Source organism: Phyllobates terribilis, unplaced genomic scaffold, assembly GCF_046119375.1.
Source record: "Phyllobates terribilis strain yellow unplaced genomic scaffold, ASM4611937v1 Scaffold_12__6_contigs__length_324123572, whole genome shotgun sequence".
Taxonomy (NCBI): Eukaryota; Metazoa; Chordata; class Amphibia; order Anura; family Dendrobatidae; genus Phyllobates; species Phyllobates terribilis.
In genome coordinates this window covers 65,047,028-65,073,749 of record NW_027362772.1, presented here as the reverse complement: position 1 = coordinate 65,073,749, position 26,722 = coordinate 65,047,028, and the positions used below count along the sequence as shown (strand labels likewise).

At 47.6% G+C, this 26,722-nt stretch overlaps 1 protein-coding gene across 1 annotated transcript; it reads right to left on the bottom strand.

Moving 5' to 3' along the window:
- Positions 1 to 23,388: 23,388 nt before the first annotated feature.
- Positions 23,389 to 25,615, bottom strand: LOC141173071 (posterior protein-like). The gene has a single exon (XM_073657707.1). It carries the CDS (start codon positions 25,347 to 25,349, stop codon positions 24,081 to 24,083), a length of 1,269 nt encoding a protein of 422 aa, XP_073513808.1. The 5' UTR covers positions 25,350 to 25,615; the 3' UTR covers positions 23,389 to 24,080.
- Positions 25,616 to 26,722: the final 1,107 nt, after the last annotated feature.

The window sequence follows — 26,722 nt, the reverse complement described above, 5'->3', positions numbered from 1 at the left end:
TAATGCAGCGTTTGCTGGTATAACCACTGCATCTCCTATACAGCCAGCCTGCCTGCCTGCCTGATATCTGGGATGGATATTATTCCTGAGAAGGACGGTTTGTTTGATCTGGCAGCCTTTACAGACCCTACACTAACTATTTTGCAGTATATATCTCTCCCTAAATCAGCAGTGCTGTCACTACACTGTCTGATCCAGCCGTCTGTGTCCAAGATGGCGGCGCCCGGTTTTAAATACTCGAGGTGACACTGTGTGGACAGCCAATCAATGTAATGCCCACAACCAACATGGCTGCGGCATTACAGTGACTGGCTGGCAATCCCTGCATGTTCATTGGCTCTGTAAAGAGCGCCTAACATGCAGGGTGGAGACCCGAGCTCCCGCCCAAGTAACCCGGAAATGCTCGGTGATCGCCGAACATCCCGAGTAGTGAGATCCTCGGGCGAGTACCGAGCAGTGTCGAGCATGCTCGCTCAACACTGGTAGATATACAACATCAAATATATGGAATAATAGAACTTAACATGTTTGAGCAGCATTAAACGCACAAATGGCTAAACACATATAAGGAAATAATGAATATAAGTACATAAATGCACCGCATAGTTGCATCAAGACATGAACATATATATAGGCAAGTATGAATAAATAACCATTCTGTGCACAATATCCAAATGGAGCTGCATATATTTGTAAGAAAAAAACCCTATATGAACTGCCCAGCATAACCATAGAAGTAGTAAAAAGTAACTGTATTTACCAAGGAGCGTAGGTGAGAGGTCCAGGCACCCACCACACACCCGACGAGCGTTTCGCACAGTAAATGCTTCGTCCAGGGGTGATGGAATGCTGGGAAGGATAGGTATTTAAATGAATCCTGTCCAATGGCACCCTAATTAATGGTCATATACAGCTGCACTGTTAACCCCTGTGCACAACCTGACCTTACATCATGGTTGTCATGGGTACCTGTGAGGCATACCACCCCTGCCATCGCACATCACAAGCACGCCGACCGCCGTGTCCGCGATCCGCCTGAAGGTCACATGATCGGGACTAAATAATCGGGACTAAACTAATCACGTGATTTAGTCCCGATCATATGACCGCTATTGGTCACATGACGGGAAGTACTGCGTCCCCTTCCAGCGAATCCCGGACACAGCGGTCGGCATGCTTGCACTGTGCGATGGTGGGGGTGGTACGCCTCACAGGTACCCATGACAACCATGATGTATGGTCTGGCTGCGCACAGAGGTTAACAGCGCAGCTGCATATGACCATTAATTAGGGTGCCATTGGACAGGATTCATTTAAATACCTATCCTTCCCAGCATTCCATCACCCCTTTCCTGTGCGAAACGCGCGTCGGGTGTGTGGTGGGTGCCTGGACCTCTCACTTATGCTCCTTGGTAAATACAGTTACTTTTTACTACTTCTATGGTTATGCTGGGCAGTTCATATAGGGTTTTTTTTTTACACATATATGCAGCTCCGCTTGGATATTGTGCACAGAATGGTTATTTATTCATACTTACCTATATATATGTTCATGTCGTGATGCAACCATGTGGTGCATTTATGTACTTATATTCATTATCTCCTTATATGTGTTTAGCCATTTGTGCGTTTAATGCTACTCAAACATGTTAAGTTCTATTATTCCATATATTTGATGTTGTATATCTACCTATTGGAGCCACATGATTAATATAGTGGTTACTTCATACATTATTTATGTCCAGGTTCTCCACCTTTTTGTCATCTGTGGTGTGTCTTGTTTTCATTCTGTGAATTTTTGTCTTGTATGTGTTTTCAATAAAGTCTTGGCAATTTTTAACTCGGGCCATGTAGTTGATTGTTGCTTTAGGTATGTTGGTGTTGTTAAAAAGTCTAGATGGGCATACAATGAAGTGGAGAAATCTATGGAATGGAGAGGCGCAGGAGCAGAAGAAAAACAGCAGCATTTACACCAGGTAAAAAAGTACATATTTATATCAAGTGACAGGTTATTTTTTAAACATTGATGAAATGACTCTGCTGACCATGTCTCATCTACGCAGTAAAGCTGAATCAGAAAAAAATAAAGTGTCATCTTATTGCATGTGCTCTGCTCTATCTTGAACGGTTTCAAGATATATTTCTCTGAATATAAAATGTTCTGCACTGATATTTTATGGATCCACTGTCAGAATGATTACTCCCTCCACACTTTTTAGTGCTACACTCATGATGTCCAGGCTTATTTATGTTCATGTACACACGTCATTATTTAGGTTGTATATATTTAAAGGGTCAAGGGTTTTTAACAGCATAAACTCCTAAGGATTGAATATTTATCAAGGATGAGGATAATCAAGGCGGATGGTGAACATCTGGACCTGAGACATCTGGTATAGTTCTATATGTTTAGAATATACTTACGCATGGCAGGTATGATGTGTATTCATGAACATATGACATGTGTGGTGTGATCTTGGGTTGTACAGTGCTTTTGCTACACTGGAATGTAAAATATTTTTTGCATAAAAGACAACTTTTCACTATTATCATCAAACATCAGTGTTGATTGATGAGACTCATAACAGCCTAGGAAGGCAGAACCATATTTCAGTACCGATTTTATGAATGCGTTTAAAATAAAAAATTATGCAACTTACTAAGTAGTAAATATTGAAAATCTACTACCGTACAGCTCCTTTGTATATTTATATGTCGCCATGGTTACAGACTACAAACATATGCTTTTTGTAGTCAGATTTAGGTTACTAGACACCAACAGTGTGCATCCTGCTCGATCTGTGTTGGGTCCCCATAGTTTATAACCTGTCACAAAGCCCATGCCAGGCATATGTGTATATGAACTGAGTATGTGTCCAGCTCCAAATTTTAAAAGATTGGTAAATTCAAGGGGGTTATACAACTTGGATAATGTCCTTCTATTTAAAGGTACCTGCAAAAATAGAGGATCACATCATATCTTGCATATAAGTGTTACAGAAATCACTTGTGATCCCAAGAATAGCCCCAAACTGAATGGAGAAGAGATGTGCATATGCAGAATCCGCTCCATTCATTATTTATGGGACTGCTGAGCACAGCCCTAGATTATTTGTCAGTCCCATAAGCAATGAATGTAGCTGAGGCCGTGCAAGCATACATAATCTCCATTGAGGATAAGGCTACAGATATGGATTGATTCCAAAAGGTCAGAGACCGAGCAATCAGCTTGGCTTTTTGGAGAACTTTTTTTGGGGTATTTGGTGCTGGAGTCAATAATTGGACTCCTCCATTCACTGCAGGTTGGGCACCTGTCAGCAACGACTTGCAAACATTATGTGTACAGTTGAGCCAAAAGGTCACCAACCAAAGTCCTGCGAACCTCCTCCAATCTTCTAGCATCCCAGGCACTTCTTCTGATTGGTAGCTCCAGGACAACACGTGTGGTTTGCTCCGCATAGAAAACATTGCACCAGGTCTGCAATTCAGAGGAGATGCCATTGATTCCCGTAGTTGGGAAGAGTTTCGGAGGGGTCCCATTGGCCATCACAGACTACAAATGTGGCTGCTGGACCAGGGTGAATCTTTAAGATCATCTCTAACTATCTGTGTTTAACCCTGCAGTTCTACATGTCGTCATGCCGTAACATACTCACCCTATGGTGCTCACACTCTCCTTGATCATTGCCCTCCTTATCTAATCGGGACACCAATGGAGAATCATGCATTTTCTGGCAAAAGTTTAACAAAGTTTTTTAATTTTTTTTTTTGTGATTGTTGGTATTGGCTGGGGAATCCCTAAGTTTTGTATATGAAAATGTGTACACTCCTTAATAACTACTGCTTGAAAGTCTGGGGCCATTCCTATGGAAAACGTAGTTGTCCCCATCACAAGATAAAAACTGATAAGTGCTCTGGAAATTGGGGCAAAGTATTTTTCCTAGGTAAAAAAAACTTGCCATGACCTGTTCGTCTCTTCCTTGTAAGACAATGTGAGATATGGGATAATGCAACAGAGGTCTCTCAGGTTGTCGGTCTCCTGTGAAGGTTACAACAAAGGAAATGATTAGTGAATCATGAGCCTGACATGGTCACTTAGGCGAGGAATTCATATTGTTTATTAGAATTGTGAATGACAGCATTTTAGCAAGTAAACCGAAAGTGCCACTTTTCTTGAAGTTCGTAAGAATTTAAAGCAGATAAACCTGCTGCTATTTACAACCATAACTCCCAAGTATGTGATTTCCGTTATGGTTGTAAATAGCAGCAGGTTTACAGTGTCCATTTTAGGACATGATCAGATATCAAAGTCAAACATCAGAATAATGCCAGTTTGAGGCTAAATACCCTGTATGAGAACTGACTTTTTTAACATCTGACTGTCACGCCAGGTGTAAGTGCAACACAGAGGGAAAAGGGAGAGGGAGCCCAGACACTAGGGAAAAGGGGAAGTGGAGACCTCCTAGTCTGATCTAGCGTCACCCTGTCTCAACTAACGTCCCTATATTGCCTCCTCAGCTAATCGCCGATCGTGTGCCTCGCCCTACTTTCCCTGGCGTAAGGCTATGGCTAGGGATGGAAGGAGATGAGCACTAGTCAACCTCCACTAAAACTCTAAAGACAACAAGGGTAGACGAAACAGGGGAAAATGGCTTAGCTTTCGATGAACTCCAAATGTGCACACGGCCTAAAGCTCCAGAGAAGACGAGGTACTGCTCCTGCTAAGCTTCACAAGTAGAAATGAATATAACCGGCGACACCCTCTCAGACACACCAGGTATATATACATCCAGGCCAGAGAGCAAATTAGCAAGAGAGAGGTCGCGCTCGGTCCTAAAGACAGCCTCCTATTGTTGCGCTCACGCCCGTACTGACTGGTGTGAGCGTGGTTAGTGGTCCCACTGAGCCATGAACCGACGGGTGACTGGAAGGGCGTGACTAGGGGCCTCGCCAGATCAGACCACGAACACATGGCAGCTTAATCGATTCCGTGGTCCGAGGAGGGAGGTGGCCCAGGTGCTATTCCAGGTCAGACCCCGGTCACAGCTGTTGACCCACACCGGGGAATGTAGGAAAGGGCTGGCACGGCTGATATGCAGACAGATGGGTACTGGCAGGTACGGCTGGTATGCAGACAGGCGGGTACTGACAGGCACGGCTGGTATGCAGACAGGAGGGTACTGGCCGGCACAGCCGGTATGTAGACAGGAGGGTACTCGTAGGCACGGACGGTATGCAGACAGGTGGGTACTGGCAGGCATGGCCGGTATGCAGACAGGTGGGTACTGGCAGGCACGGCCGGTATGCAGACAGGCGGGTACTGGCAAGTAGGAACACAGGCTGGATAGGGATCAGGGATACAGGAACAGAGCCGCAGGTGCGGTGAACAAGTAGAGCAGAACCACAGGTGCGGAAGGACAAGCAGAGCAGCGCGAAACTGCAGGTGCGGAGGACAAGCAGAGCAGAGCGAAACTGCAGGTGCGGAGGTTAAGCAGATCAGAGCGAAACTGCAGGTGCGGAGGACAAGCAGAGCAGAGCGAAACCGCAGGTGCTGAGGACAAGCACAGCAGAGCGAAACCGCAGGTGCGGAGGACAAGCAGAGCAGAGCGAAACCGCAGGTGCGGAGGACAAGCAAAGCAGAGCGAAACCGCAGGTGCGGAGGACAAGCAAAGCAGAGCGAAACCGCAGGTGCGGAGGACAAGCAGAGCAGAGCGAAACCGCAGGTGCGGAGGACAAGCAGAGCAGGGCGAAATCGCATGTGCGGAGGACAAGCAGAGCAGAGCGAAACCGCAGGTGCAGAGGACAAGCAGAGCGAAACCGCATGAGCGGAGGACAAGCAGAGCAGAGCGAAACCGCAGGTGTGGAGGACAAGCGAGGCAGAACAGAGCAGAGCATAACTGCAGAGCAGCAGGTGCAGGCAGACAGGACATGGATCTGTTCACATGGAACAGACTGGGAAACACAGGAAGATAGCTAGAACACAGGAGGTAGATACGGAGGCAGGGAAATGGGAAAAGCAGAACCAGATACACACAAGGTACTTGCAATGAAGTAGCGAGTGGACACAAAACTCACAAACAGAAGTACAGAGACAACAAGTTGGAGTTAGGTGCAGGTTCAGACACTGCAGGAAAAGGAACGGATCGGACATAGAGACAAACATGTAACGGGCTAGGATACAGTTCAGACAGGAGCTGAACCCGGAACAAGATACAGGAACGAGCCTGGGTACTCAGCCCCCAGGGTGGCGGAAACAGACTAGAAGTCACAGATACAGGTAACGGGCCTGGGTACTCAGCCCCCAGGGTGGCGGAAACAGACAAGATACAGGAGAGGACCTGGCATCTCAGTTGCAAGGAATGCACTGAAAGAAAGTGTTGCTCAGGCCCCTCCTACTGGGTGGAGGGGGTTTAAGTATCCAGTGACTCACAGCAATAGGATGGGGACGCATTAGGACTGCGCACACTGTTACTTTAAGAATCAGGAAGTAACAGGGCCGCCACCCTAAGCAATCAGAAACATGCACACAGCAAGTAATGGAGCAAAGTGTGCAGCCTGGACTGATAGGTAAGTTGGCGGTCTTGCATGGTGGGAGATGGTAAGCCATGCCAGCCCGCCGCCAGGGATGTTACAGTACCGCCCCCCCCTTTACGCCCCCTCTTCTTCAAGCCTGCAAGGATTTTCTGCAGAGAATTTGGAGGCCAATTCTTCTCTTCAAGAAGATTACCTCATCTGTCCACTAGAGGGAACGAGGCTGGTCTCACCATCTTGGTGACTAGGATGCTTCCTCCCATAGAGCCATCCTCAGCATGAGATGAAGTGGGTGAAGTACCAGGAACAGCACACAGGAAAGTCTTTCTCCATTTGTTAATATTGGGTAGCATCCCAAAGGATTCACGGGATAACTGGAGATCCTCCACCGGGTTGGAAGGGTGCAGAGACTCGGGGGTAACCACCGCCTTGACATACACTTTGCCAAGCTTACTGGATGAAATTGGCGAAGTAATAGGTACAGGGTGTAGGAAAGTTTCTCTCCATTTGTTAACTGGTAGCACCCCGGAGGATTCAAGAGACAACTGGAGGTCCTCCGTCTGGTTGGAGGGGTACAGAGACTTGGAGGTAGCCACCGCCTTGATGGACTTATTGCCAGATTTATTAGAGATGGAGAAACCTTGCTTTGGGACCATCTTCAGTCTGGTTTCTGAAATGACATGTCTGCGAGGTGGGCCGGTACCTGAAGCCAGATCATTGGTACAATCGTCGAGACTGTGTGGGGACATTGCCTCCGCTTCCCTTCCTTCGGAGACTTCAGCGCACAGTGAGTCAGCGACTAGCAGATCTGGTGAAGAAGAAGACATTGCTGACTGTCCTGAAGATATGGGGACTGGACACCCCTTGTACCTCAGCAGTCCCCCAGGAAACACCATGCAGGATCTCCAGACCTGAGTGGGCACAAGATCTCTCGGCTCTGGATGACCTGTGGGTAAACCAGACAGCACCTGGAATGTGAACTTCTTCATGTGTAATGCTCCAATCTGGAGCTTAATTTGTACAGACATATTTTGACTGTTTCTGAGTAGGGCTCGTCCCTCCACTGACAATGCCCAGACCGGATTCTGGAGTTGTCGGACGGGAATCAGACACCGACTCTTCAAGGCTTTAAGCCCAAAAATTTCAGTTAATCTGAGGCCTTCACTTGCCATGGAGACAGTCATGGTCATCTGTGGAGAGGAAACACTAACGCCAAGGGCAGCCTCTCCTACAGGCCTAATGTGTTGGGACACTCCAACCTTCACTGGACAAAGACCGTCAGGGTGACCCCAACAACCGCAGCGGGTCCGCAATCCGATTTTATGACTGAGTTCCCGCCTCTGCTTCGCCTGACGAACATGGTCAACCTTCATGGATTCTGTGCGGATAGCTGCCTCTACAGGCTGGGGAACAGGAGGTCTTTGGGAGGACAGAACCTGATGTGACGCTTTACCTCTACGCCTTGCACGTCTGGACTGCCTCTTGAGGTTGGGAAGAGAAGTATTCTGCGGAGCATTGTCATCATGTGTGGATTCTGCGTGGGCAGCAGCCTCTTCAGGCTGGGGAACTGGTGGGCTACCTACACGCATTACCCATCGGGACTGCTCCAGGATATTGGGAAGGTAAGCTTTAGCATAAGCTTCAGGGATAGGGTCATCGAAGAAAGGCCACCAGGAAGGCCTGCAGGTCAGAGATGATAGGATCCCATGCTTCCCATTGGGGGTGATCCAATTCAAGGCATCACCCGCTAGGTAGGACATCAGAAATGCTACTTTAACCCGATCGGTGGGAAAATAGTAAGCATAGAATTTGAAATGCAGCATGCATTGCTCCACAAATGCACAGCTTTGTTTTGGATCCCCATTGTACCGTGTGTACAGGTAACGGACCTGGATACTTAGCCCCCAGGGTGGCAGAAACAGACAAGATACAGGACAGGACCTGGCAACTCAGTTGCAAGGAATGCACTGAAAGAAAGTGTTGCTCAGGCACCTCCTACTGGGTGGAGGGGGTTTAAGTATCCAGTGACTCACAGCAATAGGCTGGGGACGCATTTGGACTGTGCACACTGTAACTTTAAGAATCAGGAAGTAACAGGGCCACCGCCCTAAGCAATCAGACAAGAGACATGCACACAGCAAGTAATGGAGCAAAGTGTGCAGCCTGGACTGATAGTTATGTTGGCGGTCTTGCATGACGGGAGATGGTAAGCCATGCCAGCCCGCCGCCAGGGATGTTACACCTATCTAAGCAGTTGTCTGCAATGTCAAATGTGGAGATCTCCTGCAACCCACTGCAGGGCAACTGTCTATCACCTCTGACACACCCGTGACACTGACTTTGATAAGTGACTTTGACATCTGACTTTGATATCGTCAAACATCAGTGTTGATTGATGAGCCTCATAACAGCCTTCGAGAACGAGGAAGGCAGAACCATATTTCAGTACCGATTTTATGAATGCATTTGTGGCACCCCAGGGGTCTGGTTACCACAGTAATAGAAATATTACGTCTGAGAGCAGGTGGGAGGTTTCTCTGGTCAGGAGCCCTAAGCATGCAACACCGCCCGCCCAGACCTGGGAGGGGAGGAATCTGCACTTATAAACTGGGTCTGGGGTGGGATTAGGAGAGAGAGTCCCAGACAGAGACGCAGTCTGGTCTGGAGGACAGCAGACACAGGGAAAGGAAGAACCAGGAGCTCTGTAGGAGGAGGAGTGAGTGCCAGGGGCTGGAAGCCAGATAGCTCGCCCTGGCTGGAGACACTAATACCGGACACGGAGTCCGAAGCTGTGGGGACATCAAGGTCCAGCAGCTGAATCCAACCGGCAGGGGATTCCAGGTCCTCTGGCCATAGAAGCCCGGAGGCACAGTCACAAGCAAGAGACCAGCACCGCCGTCGTGGAGCAGAGGCTAACAGAAGGCCCCAAGTCACCGGCCATACGGGTGAGCACCACACGGTATACTCAGGGACGTGGGCTACTTCTACCCGCATACAGCAAGGTAGCCAGGAAAGAGTGCAGATAGACGGGGAGGCCTACAACTCCACCTGGCCAGGGGAGATCCTACCAGCTCACAGACTGACCAGGCCCCTACTGCTAACCAGTACTCCCGGGAGGGTCTGCCTTATAACACCAGTAAAGACCCTGAACGGCACTGCACGGACTCTGAATTATTCCTGCTGCGCTCGTGCACCATCACTCCCATCATTCACACTAACTGCCCTGAGGCTGTACTCCTCCCGTGGGGAGTCATCCCATTCTTAGCTGCACACACAACACCGGCCTCAGCGGTCTGCCTTGCAGCGGCGGTCCCCACTGACCGCAATCCACGGGTGGCGTAGTCGGACTATCATCATACCAAAAACCCTGACTCTGATTTGACCACCCTGGGCACAGACCGGGTCAGCGCCGCTTCCGGGTTCCCCACAGGCCCAGGGGGCGCGTCAACTTTGGCGTAGTCGGCAGGATTCAAACCAACCAGCCCCAACGGGTATTGCGTGCCTGAAAAAAGACTTTTGCACTTACCTGAGAGAAGTTTCCCGCCGTCCGGAGCCGTTTCCCGCCATCGGACGCCATCTTGGGTCGTTTCCCGCCGTCTTCTGCCGTCTTCCCGCCATCCGCAGCTGCTTCCCGCCATCGGACGCCATCTTCAGGACGCCGCACGGGAAGAAGAGGGGCGTGGACACCGAAAGCGCACGAGATCCGAAGCTCCGCCCCACGCACTGACGCTGCGTAAGGTCCTGGAAGGGAGGAAGAGCGGCGCTGACGTCACAGGAGCGCGACGCAAGGTCCTCGACCCCGACGATCGACTGCGGAGCCGCGGCCTACGGAAGAAGAGCATCGCAAGGTAGGCCACAGTCTACTAGGGGGGAAGGAGGATGTCAAACACCGAGGGGAGCTCCACCGCCACACCGGCCGCCAGCGCAACCGCTGCTGCGGTCATGCCATTCACCATGCCCTATATCCCGGGGGCAACCTGGCTACCCCAGTACTCAGAGGAGTCACATACCCTAAGTGACTTTAGGGAAAGACTGGATAGCCTCTTCCAGGTATACCCCCTCACGGAAGAACAAAAAGTGAGCATCCTGGTGGTCCAGTTAATCGGGGCAGCCCAAAGGGAGGTAAAGTCCTGGCCACTTGGGAGGAAGAGGACTGTCAGAGAAATACTAGCCCGGCTGAAAGACACATTTGATACCCGCACCTCAGCCGAAATAAAGCTCAGATTTTAAGGGTGCAAACAAAGGGCACATGAAAGTATAAGAGACTATGCTCTAAACCTACAAGAGGCCCTGAGAGCCATTAAGCAGGCAGACCCTGACAGCGTGGGGAATGAAGACAAGCTGTTGACCGAACAATTTATTGAGGGTCTACTGTGCAATGCCCACCGAACTCAGTTGCGGGCAATGGCCTTACAGGACCCTGACCTGGACTTTGCACAGTTCAAGGACAGAGCAATCCGGGTGCTCTGAGAACCGGCACCAGGTGGCGCTGTGACCCACAGGCGCCCTGCTATCACTTATCACCAGGACGCGGCGCCCTTGTCTGCAGGGCCTGTGGGAGCTGATGCGCAGGCTTTGAACAATAACCCGGCTACAGACCTGCACCATCAGGTCCAAGAGCTGACTACGAGCGTTGCCGCGCTAACCAGAACTGTGCAGTCTTTACAGGTCTCTTCACCAGAAAAGATCCAGCTGGCATCCGGACCGGAGGACGTCCCGTGGCGCCGACTGAGGAGGACCCCACCAGCCAGAGGAAGACCCAGCGACCGATACAAAGAGGACGGACAACCCATCTGCCGCTGCTGCAATCAACCCGGACATATGGCAAGGTACTGTCATTTAAACGGGCACAACCTGGGGTAGAGGGCCAACCCCCAGGCATAAGATCATCAGGCCCATCGAGCTGGCGTGACAAATACGTAGGGGGACGTCCGGTCTTGCCTGTGGTACTGGATGGCATTCCTATAAGTGCCCTACTAGACACTGGGTCACAGGTGACTACCATCCCGTACGTGCTCTTCAAGCGGTACTGGAATGACTCGGACATAACCCGCTACCCAGATGACGACCTGAGCATTATCGCCAGCAATGGTCAGCCCGTGCCACAGATAGGATTTAAAGAGGTGACCATCAAGGTCGGTAAGGTTGAACTGCCGGCACAAGGACTGATCATTGTGGACACTGATCGTCGCGAGAGTCACCCAAAAATAACCCTAGGTACTAACATAATCGAAAACTGTCTTGCAGAGGTGATTCTTATTTTGCAACAGGTTGCCAAGAACGCCAGTTCCAGCCAGCAGCGTGTCCTCCAAAAAGAGATCCGGGCACTGATGAAACGGCAACAGGTGGAACTATCTGGTGGTGAGATTGGTAGCGTGAGAATGTGTGACCCGTTCCCTATTGCCATGCCCCCGAAAAGTGAGATGATGATTTGGTGCCGGGCAGCTATTGGTCTAAGAGGTAGAGACTACCAAGCAATGGTAAAACCCGTCTACTCAGACAGTAGGCCCACCATTTTGACAGCACGGGGGGTGGTCGATGTACGCCATGGGAGGGTGTCCGTCCGCATCATAAATATCGGGGAGAGAGAAGTATACCTGCCCCGGTATGCCACGCTAGCCAAATTGTTCACCATCAACCAGAACTCTGTACAGGCCGTGGAACCCTTGCCTCCATCTCAACCAGAGGAAGGTAACGGCTCTAAGAAACCAATGGAGGACTGGTGTCAGCAACTGCATTTGGGTACTGACTCCACTCCCTCACACCAAAAACAAGGAGTCTATCGGGTGGTTCAAGAGTACGAGAGAGTGTTTAGTAAACACCCGCTGGACTTCGGGCGAGTGAAGGGGGTAGAACATCACATCCCCACGGGAGACCATCCTCCCATAAAGGAGAGATACCGACCCATACCCCCTGCACACTATCAACACGCCAAGGGGATGCTAAAAGACATGAAAGAGGCTGGGGTAATTAGGGACAGCTGTAGCCCCTGGGCAGCTCCACTAGTCCTAGTGAAAAAGAAAGACAACACCATGAGAATGTGTGTAGACTACAGGAAGGTCAACCGTATCACACACAAAGATGCGCACCCGTTACCAAGGATAGAAGAGTCCTTAGCTGCATTAAAATCTGCTAACTTCTTCTCTACTTTGGATCTCACTAGCGGGTACTGGCAGGTTCCTGTAGCAGAGGCGGACCAGGAGAAGACCGCATTCACCACCCCGATGGGACTCAGTGAATTTAACTGTATGCCGTTCGGGCTCTGCAATGCACCAGGAAACTTCCAACGGTTGATGGAATGCTGTCTGGGACACCGGAACTTCGAGACGGTCCTACTGTACCTGGACGATGTCATCGTCTATTCCAAGACCTATGAGGACCATCTGGAACACCTGGCAGAAGTGTTTGAAGCCCTGGCGAGCTATGGCCTAAAGGTAAAACCCTCAAAGTGTCATCTACTGAAGCCAAAGGTACAGTACCTGGGACACGTGGTGAGAGCTGACGGAGTGGCTCCCGACCCTAAAAAGATCACCGTGATTAAGGACTGGCCAACACCATCCAGCATAAAGGAAGTGCGGCAGTTCCTCGGGTTGGTAGGCTACTACCGAAGATTCATTCCTGGTTTTACCAAGAAGGCAGCTCCTATGCAGGACCTCCTGATACGCCAGTCCAGGAAGGCCAAAAACCAGAAGCCACCCTTCAAATGGGAAAAGCTGGAAGAGGAGTCCTTCCGCCAGCTGAAGATGGCCCTCACGGGGGATGAAATCCTGGCGTACCCTGATTACAGCCAGCCCTTTATCCTCCACACGGACGCAAGCAACATCGGGCTAGGAGCCGTACTGTCACAGATACAGCAGGAGAGAGAGCGGGTAATTGCTTACTCCAGCCGAAAACTGCGACCCACGGAAAGAAACCCTGAGAATTACAGCTCGTTCAAGCTAAAATTCTTGGCAGTGGTGTGGGCGGTAAGCGAACATTTTAAGCATTACCTTGCCTCTTCCAGGTTCACCGTGTACACGGACAACAACCCGTTGACACACCTGGACACTGCAAGACTGGGTGCCCTGGAGCAGAGATGGATGGCCCGCCTGTCCAATTAGGAGTTTACGATCAAATACCGGGCAGGACGCTCCAATACCAACGCGAACGCCCTGTCCAGGATGCCAAACCTACCGGACGGAGGGGAAGATCCAGAAGAACTGGAAGAGGTCGAACTCCCTGCGTTCCACCATCATGGGATTACCCAGTATTCCCACCGTGTGAGGGGCCAGCGATCCGCTACGTTCAACCCCTTACCCCACTACAACTGGGCGGAGACGCAAGACAGTGACCCCGCAGTCCGTCTGGTGAAGGAGATGCTGACCCAGGCTGACGCCCGCCTGGACCCAGATGCTCCGGAAGAGACCAAGCAACTGTGGACGGAGAAAAGCAGACTGTTTCTCTACAAGGAGAAGTTGTGCCGCAGAATGGTCAATTCCCGGACACATGAACTGATCTGGCAGGTTGTGGTGCCGAGACGGGACGCAGCTATGGTGCTGGAGGCCTACCACAATGGGGCAGGGCACTTTGGTTGGAAGAAGCTGGAGTTCCTGCTGCGTGAACGGTTCTACTGGATAGGCATGAGAGGAGCCATTGAGAGATGGTGTAGAGACCGTGGCCCGTGCAATCTAAGAAGGAGGGACCGTGCCAGCCAGAGGACTCCCCTGCAGCCCATCCTCACCAGGCAGCCGCTGGAACTGGTCGCTCTGGACCATGTTAAACTGGCTCCATGCAGAAGCCGGTATGTCTACGCCCTAACCATCATGGATCACTACTCCCGGTTCCTGGTGGTGGTCCCTGTCAAAGACTTGACGGCTCAGACAGCAGCCAGAGCCTTCCAGCTGCACTTCTGCCGCCCACACGGGTACCCGGACCAAGTGCTGACGGACCAAGGACCAGCCTTCGAAGCGGAGGTCTTCCAGGAGTTCTGCAACCTGTATGGCTGCAAGAAGAAAAGAACAACGCCCTATCACCCCCAAACCAATGGACTCTGCGAGAAGATGAACCAGGTGGTGATAGATCTGCTAAAAACATTGCCCCTGCCTCAGTCTGTGGCCTGAGAAACTGCCCGATCTGGTGGACCTGTATAACCACATCCCGGTAGGTTCCACCAACTGTACCCCGGCTTACCTAATGCGAGCAAGACCTGGTAAGCTGCCTGTTGACCTGGATATGGGAGTCCTGACACCCCAGGACACCTCGCCAGAGGCAGACTGGGATACAGAACGGCAGCAGCAGTACTGGAAAGTACAGGAGAGCGTCGAGCGAAGTCTCTGTCAATCAAGAGAAAGGCAGGAGAGGACTTATAACCAATATGCTCCCGCTGTTCCCCCTGGTACCTGGAGAGCAGGTCTTGAAAAGAAAAGCCACAATAAACCAAAGGTGTACGTCATCAGCAAGGATGGAGGAGAGACCACAGCCACTGTCTCCAGAGACCACCGGAAAAAGTGCCCCGAGAAGTTGCAAAGCACGGATGAGGATCAGGAAGACCCTCAACCCATAGAGGAAAAGGAGGAAATGATCAGCACCGTACTCAGAGACTTTCCTCGGTCCTGGACACAAGTAAACAATGCTATCGTGGTGCCCGTCCTCACCTTTCTCCAGCCAGCCTCTCAAGTGCCTACAGAAGACCAGGTAGAGCTGGAAGAGCAGCCGGCCCAGGAGGCAGACGAGTCCACACCAGCAGCGCAGGAGGATCAACCCTCTGCTAGTAGTGAGCCTGCCGTGCCCCTTGTGAGCCAAAGAGTACGCAGACAGCTGCCCAGCTTACCCATAACACCTCCTACACCCTGTAGTCCAGGACCAGTTAGTGAGCTCCGTAGGTCCACTAGAGTCACTAGAGGTCAGATGCCCGCTCGCTGGAGAATGTAAAGTAATGCACTGTAAATTTACCTGTTTCTTGAAAATGTTTACGGTTTTTGTTGTTGCCTGTTATTAATTATGTTTCTCAGTTACCCTGCAGATTTCTATGGACTAACAGGTTATGTACGCTGGATAACCGGAACAATTCTTGTAGATCGTTGCACATTGTGCCTCTTGCGAAGACGGCCGCGGAAGAGAAAACCTGTCTGGCGTGGCCTCCTTGCGGCCCAAAGTAGCTAGCTTCAGCCTTGCAGCCACGCCCAAGGCCAACGCAAGGGGTTTTCTTTGGACAGGTCCCCTACCTCGCTTAAGACTTCACCTTGGGTGACATGGACGCCCTCTTGTTTCACAAACTTCACCTTGGGTGATATGGACACCCGGTTACGGAAACTGCGTGACCACAAAATGTACTTTTTTCATGTTGACTTGTTATTGTTATACCATTGAATTTATGTTTCTTTAAAAATGTGTTTAGTCCCGGAGTACTAAATTTTACTAGGGGGGAATGTGGCACCCCAGGGGTCTGGTTACCACAGTAATAGAAATATTACGTCTGAGAGCAGGTGGGAGGTTTCTCTGGTCAGGAGCCCTAAGCATGCAACACCGCCCGCCCAGACCTGGGAGGAGAGGAATCTGCCCTTATAAACTGGGTCTGGGGCGGGATTAGGAGAGAGAGTCCCAGACAGAGACGCAGTCTGGTCTGGAGGACAGCAGACACAGGGAAAGGAAGAACCAGGAGCTCTGTAGGAGCAGGAGTGAGTGCCAGGGGCTGGAAGCCAGATAGCTCGCCCTGGCAGGAGACACTAATACCGGACACGGAGTCCGAAGCTGTGGGGACATCCAGGTCCAGCAGCAGAATCCAACCGGCAGGAGATTCCATGTCCTCTGGCCATAGAAGCCCGGAGGCACGGTCACAAGCAAGGGACCAGCACCGCCGTCGTGGAGCGGAGGCTAACAGAAGGCCCCAAGTCACCGGCCATATGGGTGAGCACCACACGGTATACTCAGGGACGTGGGCTACTTCTACCCGCATACAGCAAGGTAGCCAGGAAAGAGTGCAGATAGGCGGGGAGGCCTACAACTCCACCTGGCCAGGGGAGATCCTACTTGCTCACAGACTGACCAGGCCCCTACTGCTAACCAGTACTCCCGGGAGGGTCTGCCTTATAACACCAGTAAAGACCCTGAACTGCACTGCACAGACTCTGAGTTATTCCTGCTGTGCTCGTGCACCATCACTCCCATCATTCACACTAACTGCCCTGAGGCTGTACTCCTCCCGTGGGGAGTCATCCCATTCTTAGCTGCACACACAACACCGGCCTCAGCGGTCTGCCTTGCAGCGGCGGTCCCCACTGACCGCAATCCACGGGTGGCGTAGTCGGACTATCATCATACCAATAACCCTGCCTCTGATTTGACCACCCTGGGCACGGACCGGGTCAGCGCCACGAGGACTACAACCCCCAGCATTCATCCTAAAAAGGCCCTCTTCCGGGTTTCCCACAGGCCCAGGGGGCGCGTCAACTTTAAAATAAAAAATTATGCAACTTACTAAGTAGTAAATATTGAAAATCTACTACTGTACAGCTCCTTTGTATATTTATATGTCGCCATGGCTACAGACTACAAACATATGCTTTTTGTAGTCAGATTTAGGTTACTAGACACCAACAGTGTTCATCCTGCTCAGTCTGTGTTGGGTCCCCATAGTTTATAACCTGTCACAAAGCGCATGCCAGGCATATGTGTATATGAACTGAGTATGTGTCCAGCTCCAAATTTTAAAAGATTGGTAAATTCAAGGGGGCTATACAACTTGGATAATGGCCTTCTATTCTAAGGTTCCTGCAAAAATAGAGGATCACATCATATCTTGCATATAAGTGTCACAGAAATCACTTGTGATCTGCAAAACTAGACAAAGTGTTCAGTTCACCTGCAGTGCCTCAGCAGGGCATATGAGGAATTACATTGTGAATATTTATATTCACAGAAAGTAGAGGATGAGTTACTGATCGTTGGGGTTTGTCCCCTTGAACTCTCAGCGATCCCAAGAATAGCCCCAAACTGAATGGAGAAGAGATGTGCATATGCAGAATCCGCTCCATTCATTATTTATGGGACTGCTGAGCACAGCCCTAGATTATTTATCAGTCCCATACGCAATGAATGTAGCTGAGGCCGTGCAAGCATACATATGCTCCATTGAGGATAAAAAAAAACCTACAAAAGACAAAAAATATATCTCATACCCTACCATCATTATATATAAATGTAAAGCAAAGTTGCATAATAAATATAGGGTACTTAGTGAACTATTTTTGATCAAAAAAAGTATACAAGCCGTCCCACCAGCGGCAAGGTGACCCTAAATTGGGACGGTACCTATACTGTCTATATTAAAAACCTTACTGTATATCAAAGTTGAAGTAATGCATATAAAAGGGTAGACAAATAGGACCGGGTCCCAACTCCAGACCACCCAGGCCCGTGGTAAGCTACATATATACTAATCAGCTCAACAAAGGGCATGCCACACCCTTAAATTGCACAGAATGCAAACTAGACAAGAAACCAAGAAATGTGAACTGAGGTCTAAGATGGAACACATGCAAGTAATAGGAGCATGTTCACACTAGCAAAAAGAAGCAAAACCTACAAAAGACAAAAAATATATCTCATACCCTACCATCATTATATATAAATGTAAAGCAAAGTTGCATAATAAATATAGGGTACTTAGTGAACTATTTTTGATCAAAAAAAGTATACAAGCCGTCCCACCAGCGGCAAGGTGACCCTAAATTGGGACGGTACCTATACTGTCTATATTAAAAACCTTACTGTATATCAAAGTTGAAGTAATGCATATAAAAGGGTAGACAAATAGGACCGGGTCCCAACTCCAGACCACCCAGGCCCGTGGTAAGATACATATATACTAATCAGCTCAACAAAGGGGATGCCACACCCTTAAATTGCACAGAATGCAAACTAGACAAGAAACCAAGCAATGTGAACTGAGGTCTAAGATGGAACACATGCAAGTAATAGGAGCATGTTCACACTAGCAAAAAGAAGCAAAACCTACAAAAGACAAAAAATATATCTCATACCCTACCATCATTATATATAAATGTAAAGCAAAGTTGCATAATAAATAAAGGGTACTTAGTGAACTATTTTTGATCAAAAAAAGTATACAAGCCGTCCCACCAGCGGCAAGGTGACCCTAAATTGGGACGGTACCTATACTGTCTATATTAAAAACCTTACTGTATATCAAAGTTGAAGTAATGCATATAAAAGGGTAGACAAATAGGACCGGGTCCCAACTCCAGACCACCCAGGCCCGTGGTAAGCTACATATATACTAATCAGCTCAACAAAGGGGATGCCACACCCTTAAATTGCACAGAATGCAAACTAGACAAGAAACCAAGCAATGTGAACTGAGGTCTAAGATGGAACACATGCAAGTAATAGGAGCATGTTCACACTAGCAAAAAGAAGCAAAACCTACAAAAGACAAAAAATATATCTCATACCCTACCATCATTATATATAAATGTAAAGCAAAGTTGCATAATAAATAAAGGGTACTTAGTGAACTATTTTTGATCAAAAAAAGTATACAAGCCGTCCCACCAGCGGCAAGGTGACCCTAAATTGGGACGGTACCTATACTGTCTATATTAAAAACCTTACTGTATATCAAAGTTGAAGTAATGCATATAAAAGGTTAGACAAATAGGACCGGGTCCCAACTCCAGACCACCCAGGCCCGTGGTAAGCTACATATATACTAATCAGCTCAACAAAGGGGATGCCACACCCTTAAATTGCACAGAATGCAAACAAGACAAAAAACCAAGCAATGTGAACTGAGGTCTAAGATGGTAGACATGCAAGAAATAGGAGCATGTTCACACTAGCAAAAAGAAGCAAAACCTACAAAAGACAAAAAATATATCTCATACCCTACCATCATTATATATAAATGTAAAGCAAAGTTGCATAATAAATATAGGGTACTTAGTGAACTATTTTTGATCAAAAAAAGTATACAAGCCGTCCCACCAGCGGCAAGGTGACCCTAAATTGGGACGGTACCTATACTGTCTATATTAAAAACCTTACTGTTTATCAAAGTTGAAGTAATGCATATAAAAGGGTAGACAAATAGGACCGGGTCCCAACTCCAGACCACCCAGGCCCGTGGTAAGCTACATATATACTAATCAGCCCCCCATAGTTTATAACCTGTCACAAAGCGCATGCCAGGCATATGTGTATATGAACTGAGTATGTGTCCAGCTCCAAATTTTAAAAGATTGGTAAATTCAAGGGGGTTATACAACTTGAATAATGTCCTTCTATTTAAAGGTACCTGCAAAAATAGAGGATCACATCATATCTTGCATATAAGTGTCACAGAAATCACTTGTGATCTGCAAAACTAGACAGAAAGTGTTCAGTTCACCTGCAGTGCCTCTGCAGGGCATATGAGGAATTACATTGTGAATATTTATATTCACAGAAAGTAGAGGATGAGTTACTGATCGTTGGGGTTTGTCCCCTTGAACTCTCAGCGATCCCAAGAATAGCCCCAAACTGAATGGAGAAGAGATGTGCATATGCAGAATCCGCTCCATTCATTATTTATGGGACTGCTGAGCACAGCCCTAGATTATTTATCAGTCCCATACGCAATGAATGTAGCTGAGGCCGTGCAAGCATACATATGCTCCATTGAGGATAAGACTACAGATATGGATTGATTCCAAAAGGTCAGAGACCGAGCAATCAGCTTGACTTTTTCGAGAACTTTTTTGGGGGTATTTGGTGCTGGAGTCAATAATTGGACTCCTCCATTCACTGCAGGTTGGGCACCTGTCAGCAACGACTAGCAAACATTATGTGTACAGTTGAGCCAAAAGGTCACCAACCAAAGTCCTGCGAACCTCCTCCAATCTTCTAGCATCCCAGGCACTTCTTCTGATTGGTAGCTCCAGGACGACACGTGTGGTTTGCTACGCAAAGACAACGTTGCACCAGGTCTGCAATTCAGAGGAGATGCCATTGATTCCCGTAGTTGGGAAGAGTTTCGGAGGGGTCCCATTGGCCATCACAGACTACCAATGTGGCTGCTGGACCAGGGTGAATCTTTATGATCATCTCTAACTATCTGTGCTTGACCCTGCAGTTCTACATGTCGTCATGCCGTAACATACTCACCCTATGGTGCTCACACTCTTCTTGATCATTGCCCTCTTTATCTAATCGGTACACCAATGGAGAATCATGCATTTTGTGGAAAAAGTTTAACAAAGTTTTTTAATTTTTTTTTTTGTGATTGTTGGTATTGGCTGGGGAATCCCTAAGTTTTGTATATGAAAATGTGTACACTCCTTAATAACTACTGTTTGAAAGTCTGGGGCCATTCCTATGGAAAACGTAGTTGTCCCCATCACGAGATAAAAACTGATAAGTGCTCTGGAAATTGGGGCAAAGTATTTTTCCTATGTAAAGAAAACTTGCCATGACCTGTTCGTCTCTTCCTTGCAAGACAATGTGAGATATGGGATAATGCAACAGAGATCTCTCAGGTTGTCGGTCTCCTGTGCAGGTTACAACAAAGGAAATGATTAGTGAATCATGAGCCTGACATGGTCACTTAGGCGAGGAATTCATATTGTTTATTAGAATTGTGAATGACAGCATTTGAGCAAGTAAACCGAAAGTGCCACTTTTCTTGAAGTTCGTAAGAATTTAAAGCAGAAAAACCTGCTGCTATTTACAACGATAACTCCGAAGTATGTGATTTCCATTATGGTTGTAAATAGCAGCAGGTTTACAGTGTCCATTTTAGGACATGATCAGATATCAAAGTCAAACATCAGAATAATGCCAGTTTGAGGCCAAATACCCTGTATGAGAACTGACTTTTTAAACATCTGACTGTCACTCCAGGTGTAAGTGCAACACAGGGGGAAAAGGGAGAGGGAGCCCAGACACTAGGGAAAGGGGGAAGTGGAGACCTCCTAGCCTAGTCTAGCGTCACCCTGTCTCAACTAACGTCCCTATATTGCCTCTTCAGCTATCGCTGATTGTGTGCCTCGCCCTACTTTCTCTGGCGCAAGGCTACAGCTAGGGATGGAAGGAGATGAGCACTAGTCAACCTCCACTAAAACTCTAATGACAACAAGGGTAGATGAAACAGGGGAAAATGGCTTAGCTTTCGATGAACTCCAAATGTGCACACGGCCTAAAGCTCCAGAGAGGATGAGGTACTGCTCCTGCTAAGCTTCAGAAGTAGAAATGAATATAACTGGCGATGCCCTCTCAGACACACCAGGTATATATACACCCAGGCCAGAGAGCAAATTAGCAAGAGAGGTAGTCGCTCGGTCCTAAAGACAGCCTCCTATCTAAGCAGCTGTCTGCAATGCCAAATGTGGAGATCACCTGCAACCCACTGCAGGGCAACTGTCTGTTACCTCTGACACACCCGTGACACTGACTTTGATAAGTGACTTTGACATCTGACTTTTATATGTGACTTTGATATGTGATTTTGACAAGTGACATTGACAAGTGACTTTAACAACTGATAATAATAATAATAATAATAAAGTCACTGTTCACTGCTGGGACTTGAACCCAAAGCTCTATGTCTAGAAGCCATAGCACTTACCATTGAGCTCTACACTCAGTTGAAGAAATCAGTTTTTGGCTATGTGCCCACGATGCAGAAATGCTCCGGATTTTTCCTGAGCGGTGCTGCATCTCCCCTGGCAGAAAAAAAGCATGCGGATTGTACATGCGGATTGTACATGTGGATTGTACATGCGTTTTTCCTGCCAGGGACATGCGGATGTGAAGCGTTCTTCACTTGCATTTCCGCATGCGGATTGACAAGCGCTTTCCAAGCAATTAGCATCACTTGGAAAGTGCTTGACAACTTGGTCACACTATATAAATCCATGCAACTGGCATGGATTTATATAGTGTGATCGTAAAGAATGTTTAAAAATAAAAAAATAAATCTATACTTACCTTCCGATGGCCCCCGCAGTCTTGCTTCCCTCTGTTCTCCCTTGTCGGCAGATCGCGGTACACTGAAGGACCTGCCGACGTCAGCATCGCGTGACCCGTCACATGACTATGACGTCAGCTCAGGTCCTCCAGTCCATCGCGAGCTGCCGGCAAGCGAAGACAAGCACACCGCGGGCCATCAGAAGGTAAGTATAACATTTATTTTTTATTTTATTCTTTTTTTCACAGTTTCTATGGTACCCGGGTCCGGAGGAAAGTCTCCTCTCCTCCACACCTGGGTACCATCCGCACATTGGAACGCATGGAATGCGCATCTACATATACAGTGATGCGTAATCCATGCGTTCTAATGCAAGTTAATGGCGGCGAAAACACAGCGCTTCTGCAAAATAATTGGTAGTGCTGCGGTTTTTTACGCAATGTTAATCCACAGTGGAAATTTCCGCAGCATGTGCACAGCACATGCGAATTATCATTGGGGAACATGGCAGACCTTCTACCAAGCGTTTTTTAAGCGTTTCTGCAGCGCTTTTACTGCTGTGGAAACGCTTAAAAAACTCATCGTGGCACACAGCCTTTCTTGGCTTATGAGATCAACCATGAAAATACTCAGGGTGTCTAAAAGTCATTGTGATTCTGATGTTTGAAGAAAGTCAGATATCAGACTCACATATCAAAGTCACACATCATTTGAATTTGGCTTGGAGGAGATATGTGTGAATGTCCCAATGAGTTTCAGACAGGTTTGCACTGAAAATCACATAACCAAATAGAACACCTAGGTTTCTTCAACTGAGTGTATAGCTCAATGGTAAGTGCTCTGGCTTCTAGACAGAGTTTTGAGTTCAAATCCCAGCAGCGAATAGTGACTTTTTTATTATTATTATCATCATCAGTTGTAAAAGTCACATGTCAGTCACTTGTCAAAGTCACTTATCAAAGATATGTCCCATAAGATAAGTCCCAGCAGTGAACAGTGACTTTATTACTATTATCAGTTGTAAAAGTTACATGTCAAAGTCAGATATCAAAGTCAGATATCAAAGTCGCCTAGCAAAGTCAAATGTCAAAGTCAGCTATCAAAGTCAGTTCTCAGACAGTGTATTTAGCTTCAAACTGGCATTATTCTGATGTTTGACTTTGATATCTGATCATGTCCTAAAATAGACACTAAGTAACAACTTTCTGCCACTATTTGCATGTCAGTTACTTAACATGTAAGGGTATTTTTTTAAGGTTTTGCATGCTAAGGGGTTGGAAACCACAGTAGGATCACAGGTTATAGACTACCTTGGAGCCAAAGATCGGAACTGGGACATGTTCACTATTTTAATGCTGCAAAGGATTTTCTGTACAAAAATGGAAAATCTGCAGAAGTCCTGGTATAATTGAATTTACCCTTAGAATTCCCATATCTCCACTTTGATTCCTACTAATGAGTATACATACATATATTCAGATTTGTTCAATTTTACATTTACAATTCAAATCTTCATGTTTTGTTCGACAATTCTTCTAGAAAACGTGTTAAAATCACCGGCAGAAGTCATTTGTGAAGAGAACTCTTCCCACCGGTTATTCACTGGTTAATTGCTCTTTGGCCTTTCATGAGAATAACATTGAATATTTGGAGATTGTTGATCTGACCAAGCATTTCCTTCAGCAGCTTGAGGAGGTTGACTCTGAAGTCTTACTGGTTTCTCATCATTTGCCATTGACGCTTCATGTAGAGTTGGACTGAATTGATCCATCATCATTGTCGTTGGTTTGACGCAAGTACTTCTCCTGTACTTGTCCACTATTTTTACAATACCATCCACAGTTCGTTCCTTAGATGCTGCAATCCGTGTGGCACAGTCCAGAAATGTAAACTTATTTACCAGTGCCTTTAACATGGCTGGTGGAAGACTTAAATCCTTAACTCCCATCACCAATCGGTATGCCTGCTCGAATTTTCTAGAAAATTCCCATGGGTCATCTTGTGGTGTCACCTTAAGCTCTTCCAATATATCAATTCCAAAATCATCTTCTCCAGTGACCAGGAAAGCAAGGGCTTTAAGACGATCTTGCCCATCACCCCAATGATCATCTCTAGACCAAAACCCAAGTCCACCAGCTGGTCTAGAAACAGGAGATACCAAACGCACAGACATCGTAGATGGCAGCCACAATTTCATCATCAAGCAGGATTCCCATGGACCCAAGTTATGCTGGGAGCACGTATCTTCAAATAAAGACATGTTTGAGAAGGGATCCTTGTTGGGGTCATATTTGGAGAAGTTCGGCAAAAGATGTACAAGTGTACTAGTTGGGTTCTCTCTAGAATGTGTTTCTCTCTCTTGAGGGTAGAGCCTCGGCTGGACAAATGTTGTTGACTTTAACACTTGACTATTGCCTTTACTACCCAAAGTCTCTTTATTATCCAACTCTTCATTATAAACATAAGGCTCATTAAAAGGTTGCTTACCTGTCACCATCTTCGATGGATAACTAGCCATCGATAACAAGTACTCAATCATTTTGCCTCTTCTGTCATAATTGTCCTCCAGGAGTTTCAATTTAGACTTACTGAGCCCACAGCCCTCACATACGTCCTCACTAGATGTTTGATTCACTGAAGGTCTTGAATCTTCTTTTTGAGCTTTGACTTCGTTCTGAAACACGGTCAACATTTTCATGATGTTGGATATACTTTTGCCGTTGGATTTAGGAAAGCATGTTTTATGACCTTCTAGTCTTTCGTTAGCAGCTTCACACTGTTGCCACAGAGAGTCCCAGACTTTATGTAATGGTTGACCTTTAGGCACATTAAAATTTAATTTACTTTCATTTGCATGTTGGTATATGGCATCCATACTCACAGAATGGCTGTTGCTCCGAAAACAAAAACTGAGTGACCCAGGAGAACCTTCTTGATGGCTTCACTGTCTCTTCCACCACAAGCAAAATTGTAAAGTCCTTGCGTCTGATGGAAGTAGAGGGTTCAATTATCTAGGAGTCTTTTCTTTTTTAGAAAAAAATGGAAGAAAACATATAAATCCAAGAGTCACTGTAGAGGCTTTCTTGTAGATAGAGGACACTCAGCTAAGCAAGCCCTGGACAATAAAGTTTGCAGCACAGTAACATCAGATGATATAGCTGGTTGTTTGTGCTTCTAGTGACTAAGAAAGTATTAAACTTCAATCATGACAATTAAAATTCTACAAATGCATAACAACATGTAGCAGAGCCAACGTGACTAGTAGACACAGGCAACTTCTTCTAGAAGGGTGGTCTATGTAGGAAGAAAAAGAATATACAAAGAGTATGAGAAAAATACAAATCTGCTCTACAGCATGTGGTCTTTAGGGCTTCATATATATTAGATAGCTGTGGGCCCAACTTACACATACATATGCAAAATGGATCAGGTGCTGAAATTCAATATGTCCTTCTTTCCCCAATATTATCTGTCAAGAATAGGGTCTACGTATTCGTACATATTAAAGGGACATCTTATTATGATGAAATAGTTGGGTTCAGCAAATGTAAATCTCATGGCTTTTGAGTTATGATAGGTAGATAGAGAGATAGAAAGGATAGACAGAGAGAGAGAGATCAGGTTCTGGCAGTGGCTCTCACAAAAAGAACACCCCGCGAAACGGCTCACCCAAACCCGGCCCACACATAACAGCCCACCTAAACCCGGCCCCCACGAAATAGCCCACCCAAACCCGGCCCCCACGAAATAGCCCACCCAAACCCGGCCCCCACGAAATAGCCCACCCAAACCCGGCCCCCACGAAATAGCCCACCCAAACCCGGCCCCCACGAAATAGCCCACCCAAACCCGGCCCCCACGAAATAGCCCACCCAAACTCGGCCCCCATGAAATAGCCTACCCAAACCCAGCCCCCACGAAATAGCCCATCCAAACCCGGCCCCCAGGAAATAGCCCACTCAATCCCGGCCCCCAAGACATAGCCCCCCCAAATGCGGCCCCAACGAAACAGACTAGCCAAACCCGGCCCCCACGAAATAGCTTAACCAAACCCGGCCCCCACAAAACAGCTTACCCAAACCCAGCTCCCACAAAACAGCTCACCCAAACCCGGCCCCTACAAAACATGCCATCCAAACCCAGCCCTACAAAACAGCCCATCCAAACCTGCCCCCCACAAGACAGCTTACTCAAACCCGGCCCCCACGAAACAGCCCATCAAAACCAGATACCACGATACAGGCCACC